The following is a 13926-nucleotide window of genomic DNA, read 5'->3' on the forward strand; positions in this document are numbered from 1 at the left end:
CTTCCTTGCAGATCTTTTGCATTTTCTGCCTGATCTCTAATGTTCTCCCCCCGTCATTCTCTTCCTTCTTTGGTCTCCGTCCTGATGTCCTCTGCACCCTCCCATTCCTCTACCTACATCTCCTTCTACCCCATCCTTAATTTCCTCAGCTCCTCTTTTCTCTTCTCTCATCATTTTTACAACCTTCTTTTACGCCTTACACCTTAAACCCTCCTCATTCTCCTTTCTTTTCCCTTACACCCTCCTCCAGTCACTTCTCCAGTCTCCTCTCTTGCATCTGTAGCTGCTCTTCTCTCCCTCGATCCACTTTTTAAATCCTCCTGCCCCCTGTATTTCCCTGCCTACCACCTCCCTCTTTCTCCTCTTTTAATCTTCTGTCCTTTCCTCCCTCCCTTGGCTCTTCCAGATGTTACACTGTGGCCCTTGGGATCACTAGTGAAGTTAGACCTCGTGCATACATTTGTGTGTGTGTGTGTGTGTGTGTGTGTGTGTGTGTGTGTGTGTGTGTGTGCGTGTGTGTGTGTTACTCTATGTGGATACATATGTCTGAATATCGTTGCATGTGTGCCTTTGTACATGCATAGCATATTTCTGTTCATGTGTGTCCGTGCAACAATGCGCGTGTGCTGTATTAATACATCCCATTGATCAGAGCAGGACCCCTGACAGTCATCATCCCTGAGAACCATCTGGCCGACGCCTGACGCTCCCTCACCCAAACACAAGCTGACACCCTATTAATCTGCTTCCGCCATGTACATATGTGTGTGTGTGTGTGTATGTGTGTGTGTGTGTGTGTAGGTGTGTGTGTGTGTGTGTGTGTGCACGCGCTTATGTTTAAGTGTGTGTGAATGAATGAATCAGTGAGAGCGTGTGGAAGAGAGAGTGTGTAAGAGGTTATGTGCAGAGTATGCGTTAACGTTTTTGCCATGTCCATGTTTCTGTGTACGTGTATGCGTGTGTGTGCGTGCTCCAACTCCAAACCGTGCACACACATACGAATGTGTACACACACCACTCCACCATCCGCCAACAACAGCCGGAGCTGAAGGGAGCTGAAGGGTGCTTGGAAATTAAGGTTATTACACAAATTGAGCCATATGGTCTAAATATTTCAGAGCTGAAATTTACTAGGCAATAAAAATGGCCCCTACCTCGGTAATGGTGTAAATTACAGCTTAACCACCAGCGCTAATGATGTCCTTCTGTACACCCCGTAACCAACCGTACATGAAGGACACATTGTTTAAAAAATACCCCAGGAAAAGAAAGAGAGAGAGAGAGAGAGAGAGACAGAGAGAGAGAGGAGAAGGAAAGAAGGGATGGGAATAGAGGAGGAAGCATGAACTAAACAGGAGTAAGAGGGAAGTGAAAGAGGTGAGGAAAGAAGAGAGATGGAGGTGGAGAGAGAGAGAGAGAGAGAGAGAGAGAGCTAGCAGCATGTTTACAATCTGTTAGTTTACCATTAAGAGGCCGTCAGAGAGTGCGGGACAGCGAGGGCCAGCCGGCGAACTGTGTCTCAACGCCAACATGAGGTTTCATTATGTGTGTGTGTGTGTGTGTGTGTGTGTGTGTTTGTGTGTCACCTGTCAGAATGTGTGTATTTAGGCATGCGCAGTTGGGAGATGTTTAAAAGTATGCACATGTTATCAGAATATGTGGTGTGTACTTGGACATGAATGGTCTGCAGGTGTGTTGAATGATTAGATTTGGACAAACAAGTAACAGCGTTAAAAATAGGGTTTGAACACATAGTATGAATACAGATGCAGAGTTTGGGAATACTGTATGTTGGTATGTGTTTCAGAGTGACTTGTGAGCATCACTAAAGGACTGAGAATAGCTCAGCTGGCGTGTTTCCAGGTTGACACACAAGTGAGCTAACCTGAAGTAAGGAAGTACTGGATACAATTAGGGAAATATACTTAATTTGCTTTCTTGTTGAGCGTTAGATGAGAAGATCGACGCAATCTGTTGGATAGATATGAGGCTGCAGCTAGTTAGCTTAGCTTAGTTTAGCTTAGTTTAGCTTGGGTAAAGACGAGAAGCAAAGAGATACCACTAGCCTGGTTCTTTCATAGTCTTTTATAAATCCTTTGTTTAATCCGTACAAAGCAGAAGTGACTATTTCTTTGCCAATGACTTTCTTGGGTCTACACTGATACCTGGCAACCTCACACTAGCAACAAGACTCTCAGCAAAAAAGCATATTTCCCAAAACGTCCAAGAATTCCTTGAAGATTTATCTTCAATACACGTCTAATGGAGACACAAAAAAGTGATCAACCAGTGGTATAGCAATCATCTCCATTAATTTGGAATCAGAATGTTAAAACTAAAATAAACATTGTTGACTCAATTCATCAGTAGCCGTGTTTCCAACCACGCTTTTATGTGCATTTTTAAGTATCTCATTAAAAAAGCTGTATATAAACGGTAAGATTTGATCAAACTTACTCAACTGTGAAAAAAAGTGTTTACACTCATTCAAGGTGTTTTTTGCATTTGTCGAAAAAGAGTCGATGTGTTAAATGGGATATGGAAATGCCCTGGCCAAATGAAATCAGAAGTAACAAACATTTAATTCACATGACACAGGACTGAAGATCTCTCTCCATTTTCCTCTTGTAAAGGGGTTAGACATGAGTGTGTGTATAAAGTAGCCTACAGCGCCAACTTTTGACTAAACTATGCTGTAGCCGAGCTTATTTTCTCCAAACCATTTGATGGAAACGAGCCGAATTCAAATTTTTTTGACAGTAAAAATTCGCTTGACATTTTAATGGAAATACATCTATTTACTTGCAGTGTTTCCTTGTGTTTTCTATGTTTGCAACACATTTCTGAACTACACAGAGGTGCTTTTCTCATTTGCTTGTGTTTTGTCTACTTGCATGTTTTTTAAGTTGCAGTCCATTGACCTCTCTCAGCCACCATAGTTTTGTTTGCATCATGAAGATCTGGATATAGTATAATAAAGATGTGAAAGAAAAATATTTTGCTATCAGTACTTGACAGTATGTATTTAAATTAGGCTGACGTGTTTTAGCCCGGTTAAATCTGTAAATAGAATAAGTTGTGTTGTGGCCTGGAAACAGGATTGGGAAACAGCTTTATTCCTTCACTTGTTGCTTTTTGCACACTTTTACTTTCAGTTTTCCTCTTTGTGACGCTTAACCACCGAAGAGACGGAGCTGAGGATAGAGGGTGGTCTAAGAAATAGGAACGTCGAGGCTTTGCCCTTGCTCTCAGTGACACCCTTTAACAAATGAGGGAGACAAAGGAGTGGAGACAGGAGTGCAATGCAGAGTTGAGTGCACAGAGGGTGAGAGGGATGAGGAGGTTGAGAGGGGAGAATATAGGTGAAGAGACGAAGGAAGGATTAGAGGAGAGAATAAGGAGACTTGGATGCAGAGTTCGTTGGGCCCTCGGCCTATCAGACCCCTTAGTTCGAGGTCTCCAACTCTGATTGGAGGGCTCTTAGCATTCTGCATAAACAGCCAAATAATCAGACTGCAACACTCCCTCTTCACCTCACTGCAATCTTTCTCTCCGTCTCCTCATCGTATTCACAACTCCTCCTTCTGCTCAGTTCTCCCTCCATCACTAAATACATTTCCATCTGGGGTTTCTATAGCTCTGTCACAAATTACAGTTTTTATGTTATTCTTATCCATCTTTACCCCCCTCCATTCCCTCTTCGTCTTTCTCCCTCTCTCAAGTGATTTTTTTTCAGTTTATATTCTCCTACTTCCTCTTCCTCCTTCTCTCATTGTGCTCTCTCTCTCTCTCTCTCTCGCTCTCTCTCTCCGTAATGACAGGTTGTGTGTTATTGTGTGTCTGTCTGTGAAGAGGCCACACCATCCAGTGTAGTGCTCTCCACTTGTCTTAATGGATGTTTAGTGGAGCAACTGCGATGTGATGGTCATCACTTTAGAGGAATGCTGAGTGTGAGTGCTTATAAGAGGAAAGGGGGAACGTGTGAGCGTGTGTGTGCGTGTGTGTGTGTGTGTGTGTGTGTGTGTGTGTGTGTGTGTTTGTTTTGAAAGTGGGCTTTACTTTTGACTGTAGTCTGGAGGAGGCTGTTGTGTTTTTGTTTCTCTTTCATACATGTAAACCTTTAGTTATTGATGTATGCAGTACAAATTGGCCTCCAGGATAATGCAAGTCAAAGTGGTTTAGTGAAAATTCTTCATTGCATTAAATGTGACTTCAGTTCAGCTTAGTTTTACTTCAGTTTGATTCCCCTATTTTTTTTTATACAAAATAGATAAATAAATAAAACAAATCTTGGATGCATAGATAAATACATTCTCACTCATTTAATTTTTAGGAGATATCTGTGGATTTTAAGCACAGTGTTCCATTACTACTGTCCACTGGTCTTTAGCCACATCTCTCTCTCTCACATACACACACACACACACACACACACACACACACACATACATATGCATATCTACACACCAAATATGCTGTTCCTGGGGTCTAGAGCCGCCAAAAACAATCATGGCTGTCGGTGTGAAGTGGGCTTGCCTGTTCCAGACCCCCTGCAGCCTCTCTCTAAGTCTGTGCTGGCCACAGAAAAAACACATGCCTAATGGCACTCTGTGAGTGTGCTTCTGTATGTGTGTGTGCGTGTCGCACGATCGTCTGTGTGTGTCAGGGTTTGTCTAAGGCACACTGACTAGCAGGGACACCCACGCAGGGCATTTGCAAACAGACATAGGGCAGTTGTTCCAGCAGCATTGAATTAGGCATGCACACATAAATACGTACACACACACGCACACACAAACTTGGCTTGAGAGCTTGGCATGGGGCGCAAAAGAGCAGCGTGTGGTGTACTGGCTCACCTCAGAAACCTTCGAAAACAATTACTGCTCTCGCAGGGCTGGTCAGGGCACAGCTTGTGCTAATAGACTGGAGTAAAGACCTGAATTGAATTGATTTGAATTGAGCTGAATTGACTTGAATTGGAGCTTTTCTGATCATGGCATGTTTGACCACACACTGAAAGAACTGAGGCACATAAAGAAGGTGAAACAGCGGGGTGCTTTATTATCTCTCCACGACTTAATATGACAGAGCAGAGAGGCCAGGGAAGGCCTGTGAACAGAAACATCCCGATGGCAGACCAAGCGGACCCCAATCACCTATCATTAGGCATGGATCTTTCATGTATGTTCTTAGGCACTCACTTTACTTTTACCTGTGCGTCTGTGTGTGAGACAAAGAGAGAGAGAGAGAGACAAGAGAGAGAGCGTGTGTGTGTGTGTGTGGGTGTGTGTGTGCGCGTGCATGCATGTGTGTAGCCATATGCTAATGTTGGTCCGTCTCTCTGTCTCTGTCTCTCTGCGGGGCCCAGTGCTGGGGCCATTGTGAGATAATCAGCATAATTCTTTTGACAAATACACATGGTTATTCTTAATTAGTATCACACACTGTCCCCCCGGCCGCACCATGCCTCTCCACCTGAATATCACACACACACACACACAGCTGTGCACTTGCTAGGGACACACGGGTACAAAAAAAGATGCATGCAGATGTGGGCTTGTTAGGATACATGCAAATGCACACAAATAAACACAGATACCAATATATTTGCTCACGGAGCACACATACACACTGACCCTTTTACATAGGCTACACATGCAGAAACGCACACACTTTCCAGAGGACCCCTGCTTTAGCTCAGCCCACACACCAAAGAGAAGACAGAATGAGGAAATAAAAGATTGAATAAATTGCTTGCCCTCGATGCTAAGTTGTGTTGAACCATGTAAGATCTGAGGGCCCTTTAATGTATAAATTAGTGACACCTCTCCCGGTCTCTTCTCTTCGTTCCCCATCATTGTCTCCATTTCTCTCCCTCTGTCTTGTTTACACTTTCTTTCCTTTACATCTGTTCAAATCTCTCTGAACCCTCCCTCATCGCTCTCTCTCTCTCGCTCTTGACTTCTTGCTCCCTCTCTGTTCTTTTGCTTTTGGCATGATTAACTAGTTACTTTGATCATCCACACACATGTTCACTGACTTTAGGTTGACGAGAACCTTTCGCTTTCATATTTTACACTGTAGCTATTCATGTGGTCTTCATAGGTTGGCCATTTTTCCAAAACAGAAACACAACCATTTATCAAAAGCCGTTTTTGCTGCTACTCTTGGTTGATCATTGCAGCCATCATTTTGCTGAAATGTAAAATCCTTCACTAGAACCAGGTCTATTTATTACAGCAAAAGTGTAAATACCTACTGCCAAATTGCAATATAGCTCTATCCCCACAATTGGTGCTGAAACATCCAAAATGAAACAGCCATTTAATAGCTATGTTTAGTATTGCACACATCAAGGTCAGTTGCTCTATACATAAAGTGCAAATATAAGGTTGGGAAATTGTATTCCAACTGTGTGGTCTTTTTTTCTATTTTCTATACTGTTTACCTTCACAACAGTGGATTGTTGGATATTGAATTTACCTTCTTCATAATTCTGTTAGTCATGTCATTTTCTCTAGTTTTGTGTGTTATAAGATACTGTGAAAGTGTTTTGTGTGTGTTTCTCTACACATGCGTATGAGAGAGAAATAGTTATTGAGGGAGCTGTTAATGTAATGTAATAGGAGTGTGTTTTAGTGTTGCACCATTTGATTACTGCCTGTCTGCGGATCTGTATGTGTGTGTTTGTGTGCTCTTAAAAGGCTGAGGTGGTGAATTTCATAGCGCTTGATTGTTGAGTGCGTGTGTGTGTGTGTGTGTGTGTTGAGTGAGTGTTAGGAGGCCGTTAATGTGGTGTGTTTCAGTGATAAAGTGTTTGAATGTATTGCCATCTAGAGGCCTGAAGCAGAGTCTCCATGCTCCTATAAAAGCTGCCAGCGCCAGATGCTGCTATTGACAATGTGCATATGTTAACCGCTTTATAGGCCACATGCCTCACATATTTCACTGGCTTTTAAGGTAGAGAGATCTCTCATTCTCGCTCACTTAATCTGTCTCTCCCTTTTGCCACATCTATCTTTTTTTTCTCTCCCACTTTAGCTTTCTTCCATCTTTTTTTTTTTACCAATTCACTCAATCTCTCTCTGTCGTAGACTTTCTCACACTCCCCCCTCCTCCTGCTTCCCTTTTTTTTATTTCCCTCATCAGTTATTAACTTACTCACCTCTTTCTCTTTTTCATCCCTCTTTTCTAATTGTCTGTCCTACATCGCCTTACTTATGTATACTTCATTTCATTCCGATCTCTTTTTTCTTTCAACCTTTATTTCTAACTTCTACCGCCTCCTTCTCTTTCTATCTCTCTCCATCCCTGTGTCTCTCTCTCTCTTTGTCTCTCTCTCTCTTTCTCTCTCTCTCTCTCTCTCTCTCTCTCTCTCTCTTTCTCTTTCTCTCTCTCTACTGAGAAGTGCAGTGATTTGCAGGAGGATTTAGCTTGTGTCTAGGTGTCTAGGGGCTTATTAATCCTATTTTACTGTGGATGAAAAACACGTTGGCTCCCAGACATGAAAACAGTGAATACATGCATTCTGGTTGTTGTTCAGACAGTTCATCCTTGGTGCCAGGCTATGGTGATTTGTCAGGGTTTTCATTTGATTCAGCTTGAATTTGAGCTTTTTTGATCCTATTGCTGCTGCATTGAAGTGGGTTACCAGTTAATCTCTTTACATATGCTTGCTTAACTGAAAGCATACAATCCTGAACAGACATTTTTTTTTTTTTTTTAAACTGCAGACTCAACACATGAAAAAATACAGCCTCCTATGTTGTGCAATCAAACAAATATGTACACACACACACACACACACACACAGAAACATCACTCTCATAGCGACTTTAAAGCTCACAGTCATAAACAAACAGGCAGTCCTGGAGCCTAGTGCTCCCTGACTACCATGTCATCGCACGCCAGGGCCTTTTGAAACATCAGTGTGTCTCTTATCAATTAGTAAATGGTGTTCCCACTGTATCACAGACGCACACATACACACTGCCCCTGTGTCTGCCAGGGTGTTGGGCTGGGTCCCACTGCCTAAAGCTACTGGCAGACTCACTCCGCCTGTGTCTTTGTGTGTGTGTGTGTGTGTGTGTGTGTGTGTGTGTGTGTGTGTGTGTGTGTGTGATATAAAAGGGTGCATGTGTGACATAAACACTCAATCTGGAAGCTTTGAATTCACCCACAAGGGACGTCCGTCTGCCTGCCAGTCTCTCTCTGTCTCTCCCACTTCTCTGGTGTCTACTTACTTTACCATGGCAGAGCCTGTATGTTGAAATGTTGATATCACAATTCCCATGTCATGTCATCTTAGCTCGCCATTGTTTCAGTGTTCCTTTTCATTCCCCGTTTTTAATGAGTAATGTACGGGTTTTTATTCATGCAGGATTTGTTTGTGGAACTAACTCGCTCACTTCTCTTGCTATGACATGCTACTCACTTTGCTCTTTCCCTCTCCATCTCCACTCTTTTTTCTGTCACCTTTTAACTTTTGCCCAATCATTCCTTTGTCTTTCCTTTTTTCTCTCCCATATCTCCTCCTGCCTACAACCACACCCTACAATCATACCTTGGTGTCTCTCTTTCTCTCTCAGGGTTCAGTCCAAGAAGCGACAGTCTATGGTCTGGAGCCATACAGCCAGTATAGTCTACGAGTGGAAGCTGTGAACGAAGCAGGTAGGTTGATTACGATCGGTAACTCATTTAAAATATCAGGAGCAGATGATATCAGCACTAACCACTGAACTACTCCATTGAGCATCGATATTTTGCAACCCTCAGGTAGTGTGTCCAGTCCATGGGTTGCCATTAGGACCCTGGAGGCTTCTCCGGCTGGCCTGTCTAACTTCACAGTAGAGCAGCGAGAGCAGGGCAGGGCCTTACTGCTTATCTGGGATCAGCCAAGTGCTCCAAATGGAATAATCACGGTACATTCAATACACACTACAAAAACACAAGACCCATACCAAAGTGTAAACACAGCATTGGGCAGGTGACACAGGGCATGGTGCTCTTCAGATAAAATCAGTCTCACATAAGAGAAGACACAGTAGAGGACAGAGATGCGGATAGATACCAATACTAAAGTATTGTCTTTCTCTCCTCCTCTCCCACTGCACTGCATGCTTTTCTTTCCTCTTGCCTGCTTTCCATGTCTTTCTTTCTAGATGTACAACTTGTACAGTGAGGGGAACCTGGAATTCAGTGGACTGTTGCGCAACTTCCTGTTTCGTCGTTTGGAGCCATGGACCATGTATTCTTTGATCCTTGAAGCTTGCACCTTAGCAGGCTGCACACGCACCCCACCCCAGCATGTCACCACGGCAGCAGCTCCACCTGCTTTCCAGCCCCCTCCCAGGCCTCTCTTCATTGGCCCAGACTGTGTGGCACTTACCTGGGGCCCTCCCTCCCAGCCCAATGGGCCAATTGGAGAGTATTACTTACTTGGGAGAAGTTTGGAGGAAGAGGGAAGAGAAAGAAGTAATGAAGAGGATAATGAAAGGGGAAAGGTAGGTAAAACAAAGCATCTCTGAAGTTACAGGCAGTTACTTTGAAGTTCATTGTCAGTTTGACCATTTGTCATTATCTTGATTGAATACCAAGCTGCCACTTCTATCCATTCGAGTCATCAAATAAGAATTGTGTTCCTACCGTACAACTCATCAACCTTTATTATCCACAACAGGTGCTGTTCAGAGAATCATCCCCACAACATGCTGACTCCGTCTCGTATACAGTGACTGGTCTGCGTCCCTGGACACAGTACCAGTTCAGTGTCCGGACTCACAACCCCGCTGGACACATCCGCAGCCCCTGGGTAACTGTGACAACCAAACAGGCCCCTCCTCGTGGTCTAGCTCTCCCAAAAGTGACTCACCTCCAAGGCCAGCCCAGTGAGGTGTTGGTGTCTTGGACCCCTCCTTTGGAGCCCAATGGGATACTTCAGTCCTACAGGATTCAGAGAAACAATGTCAGTTTCTCATTTAGTTTTGACCCTATTGTCCTCAGCTACATGGACGAAGACCTCCTGCCATTTTCAACATATAGGTATTGCTTGCCTTTACTCACACCATTGTGTTTTCTCAAATGAACTAACTCTCTTGATAGAGATGATTATACATTTCATTCTATTCTATTCTTTTCTGCAGCTACTCAATCATAGCCTGCACGTCTGAGGGATGCATCACCAGCCCATACACAGACATCACTACTCTCGAGGCTCCACCTGCCACAGTGGAAGCTCCCACAGCGGACAGCATCACATCCGATAGTTTAAACGTTTCCTGGAGTAAACCGCTGACACAGAATGGAGAGGTGTCTGAATATGTGCTGAAATTGAACAACGAAGAAACTTATCGTGGGAGAGAACTAAATACAGTGTTGTCAGATCTGCGGCCACACACGTCCTATCATCTGGTCCTTTTGGCTTGTACCAGCGGTGGGTGCACCGCCAGCGTCACAATGTCCATAGTGACTGAGGAGGCTCCTCCCACTGGCCTGCCCGTCCCGACTCTTAAGGTGTGTTTGTTTGTCTTAGACTTCCAGTGAAACATTTCGCCGTTCATCCAAGAGAATTCAATAGAACTTAGCCTCTTGCAAAACTTTGCAAAACCTCATCAACACAAATTATTCGATAATCAGAATTATTTTTATTGTACCATTTATATTATTTGGGTGAGATTTGTTGAGTTTTAAAATGTGTAATGCTACTTGTAGCTCTGTTTGATGTGACCTTTGACCTTTCCCTTGAAGGTCACGGGCCCAGAGTCAGTGGAGGTGAGCTGGAGGCCACCGGAGCACCCTAATGGCATCATCACAGGTTATGAACTCCGCAGAGATGGCGAAGTTATCTATGTCGGCACTGAGGCCCATTACCACGACTTCACACTGTTGCCAAGTGTAGAATACAGCTACGTTGTCAGAGCCAACAACAGCAAAGGGGCAGTGAGCAGCACAGCAGCCACAGCAAAGACTCACCCGTCAGCTCCTTCTGGTGTCGGTCTTCCCACACTGACACCTCTGGGACCACGCCAGGTGAGTCATCTATCTATTCAGCCCTAATAAGTAACAGCCAGATCATGACATCACAAAGGTGTATCCTCCTACTGTCTCTAAATGGTTGTTTAAAAGTTTTTGTGCTGTTTGTGTTTACAGTTGAGAGTAGATTGGAGTACTCCTGCCCGTCCTAATGGAGACATTGTGAGTTACACTGTGTATCAAAGAGATCCAGTCCAACTCCGAATCACCAGCACTGTGTTCACTCCAGAGGACGGTGACTTCTCTGACCGACACACCATTCTGCGTGGGCTGGCTCCTTACCACAGGTCAGTCAAAGCAGATCTCCACCACTGTTAACTTTTTTATGCAGCAGTTTATGGATGAAATGTATTGTACATGTATAAGTAGGAAGAATATGTAGTTTTTTTCTTTATTGGACTGCATTGCCTAAAACTGTCAATACAGGTTCCTATTTCAATGTGTAATAAATGCTGTGATGAAAGAAATATGGGGAGGAATACCAGATAAGAAGGGAACAGAGTGCCATCTCTTGGTAACAAAAAAGAAACACTCTGGTAGACTTTTTACAAACCACCACGACCCAGGCATTGATGTGCTGTTAATACCAGAACTAGGTTCACCTCGTTCTCATTTCACTCAATTAATAACCTTCATTTTCTTTTAAAAAATCAGTCAATGCATCTTTTAAAACAGCTGGTGAAATTGAACTAGGGCTGCAACCATGAATGATTAGTTATCAACCATTAAATACATTTTCCACTATTCTGATCATCAATAAATGAGTTTGAGAAATTCTGACTCCAGCTTTTTAAATGTGAATATTTTCTGTTTTTTTTACTCTTCTGTCACAGCCCTAAATTTAACATATATTTTAGAATGATTGAACTTTAAGTGAACCTATCTAAACTGGTGTAAATGTTTATTTAGTTTTAAAAGGGCAGAAAAAGAGGGTAGAGATGGAAAGAGGGTAAAATCTGAATGTTTTTATACATTTTTCAAATTCCAGAGGAATGACTCATTTCATTACTGGAGCAAATTATCCAACTCAAAAACTAGTTGTATGTTCTTTCACTGGCTTGTATAATTTACTTCCATTTACTTCAATCTTACAAGGATTAAAAAATGCACAACCTCACTGTGCAGTTAGTACTCTGCTGTTTTGCCCCAATAAAGTCTTCCGTCAGGATATAGTTACACCTACAAGTCAAATGCTGTATTTCTGAGCCATGTGAAATAAATGAGGATACTAATGCACGTGTCAAGATGCAAATATCTTAATTTGGTAAAAAAAAAAAACTCTCAACAAGCTGTAAACAAATGACCTTTTTAAGACTGTGCAAGAAATGGAGACAGATGGTCAGAAAAAAGTACAAGGCAGTCAACTTTGAAGCCGTGGCCATGCATCTAACTCTCTCAGAAAAAGACAGGAGTGTAGACCAAAGACTATATATTTCTCTATGTCTATGTGTGTGAGGGAGCATATGCATGTGCAGGTGTGTGTGTCTATTCCTGTGTGTACATGTGTGCTTGAAGGTGTGGCTGTTTATGTGTGGGCGTGTGTATGTGTTGATAAGATTCAGATAATAAAAGCTCATCAGCCTTATCATCTAAAGATCGCTCCCCCTCTCTCTGATGACCTTCTATCAATTCAACTAATCTTCATCACCTTCTCTCGCTATTTCTCTCCCTCACTCCTCTCTATCATCTTCCAAATTAGCTACCTCGTGTACAATACACAAACCTCACTAATTATTGCATTTAATAACATGTGCTAATATGTGTGTGTAGGTATGAAGTGAGGATGGAGGCATGCACTGCGCTGGGCTGCTCCTCCAGTGACTGGGCATCCGTACTCACTCTGGACGCTCCCCCTGCTGGACAAACAGCGCCACTGTTAGACCTTCAGCCTGACATGTACACAGGCCTGCAGACCACCTTTCTGCTCACCTGGTCCCCTCCAGCTGAGCCAAATGGTAGAGTCCTCCATTACGAGGTGTACCGAAGACTGGACCATACCCCTGATATCCACAGACGTGATGCAGCAACACTTGTTTACAGGAATATCTCTACTACTTGCAAAGATGAAGCACTCAAGCCGTATACTGTATACCAGTACCAGGTACAATGCTTTGTGCATTTAAATGTGATTGTGTGTGTGTGTGTTGTTTTGTTTTGAGTATAACACAAATGCTAACTGGTTAGTCTTGGTAAACTTCAACTGACTGAACTAATATTTATCCAGATCTGAGAGGAAATGGGAACCCGTCCTTGTGTAGTCACTAAAAGCTCAAACTTGACCTGGATTTTATGATGCAACCTTGAGGTTTTTAACTGCCTTTCTTATTTGTATTAAACAGGATAAATCAACATTTTACAGACATTATTTATCTTGAAAAACAATTAGAAAAGATGTATTTCTTCAAGAAAATAGGATTAAATCCTAAACCTGAAGGGCAATTAAAAATAATAATTAACACCAAAAGTCCTAATGGGTCCTGTATACAGATTTATAAAAACGTCCTGTTCTCTGCAGTGAATGTAGAAACAGAGTTAAATGTTTTATTGTGATCTGTGAACTTCCTTTTGAGTCTAGACCTGATGTGATCATCAGAAGATGTGGCCTTCTTTCACAATGAAATGTTTTCCAAAAGTCCAGTCACGCACACAGACACAGATAATCGCACACACACCTCGACTGATGCAGTCTATCCATACACTCCAGCATACACCGACATCCACACACAGCCAGGTAATCCGACAGGTGTTAAATGGTGGGGTCCATATTCATGCTGTTGTGCAGCGCACTAATTGACAGGCTAGCCCTTTGGAAGCAACAATAACATTAGCATTCCTGCCTGTCAGATGTACGAGCTGAGGCCAGAGAACCTGTGTAATTGATTGAGTTTGCCTGAT

At 42.9% G+C, this 13926-nt stretch overlaps 1 protein-coding gene across 1 annotated transcript in view; it reads left to right on the plus strand.

Moving 5' to 3' along the window:
• Window positions 1–13926, plus strand: part of ush2a (Usher syndrome 2A (autosomal recessive, mild)) — a gene marked incomplete at its 3' end in the record, with an annotated part of 191303 nt that overhangs the window by 167785 nt on the left and 9592 nt on the right. Inside the window, exons 74-81 of the mRNA XM_079186116.1 lie at window positions 8589–8670; window positions 8776–8921; window positions 9162–9503; window positions 9680–10041; window positions 10143–10512; window positions 10747–11028; window positions 11149–11318; window positions 12802–13132. Of these exons, the coding sequence (XP_079042242.1) occupies window positions 8589–8670; window positions 8776–8921; window positions 9162–9503; window positions 9680–10041; window positions 10143–10512; window positions 10747–11028; window positions 11149–11318; window positions 12802–13132 (2085 nt within the window). The remainder of the gene's footprint in view (window positions 1–8588; window positions 8671–8775; window positions 8922–9161; window positions 9504–9679; window positions 10042–10142; window positions 10513–10746; window positions 11029–11148; window positions 11319–12801; window positions 13133–13926) is intronic.

The sequence above is a fragment of the Pholis gunnellus genome (genome assembly GCF_910591455.1).
Source record: "Pholis gunnellus genome assembly, chromosome: 1".
NCBI classification, from domain to species: Eukaryota; Metazoa; Chordata; class Actinopteri; order Perciformes; family Pholidae; genus Pholis; species Pholis gunnellus.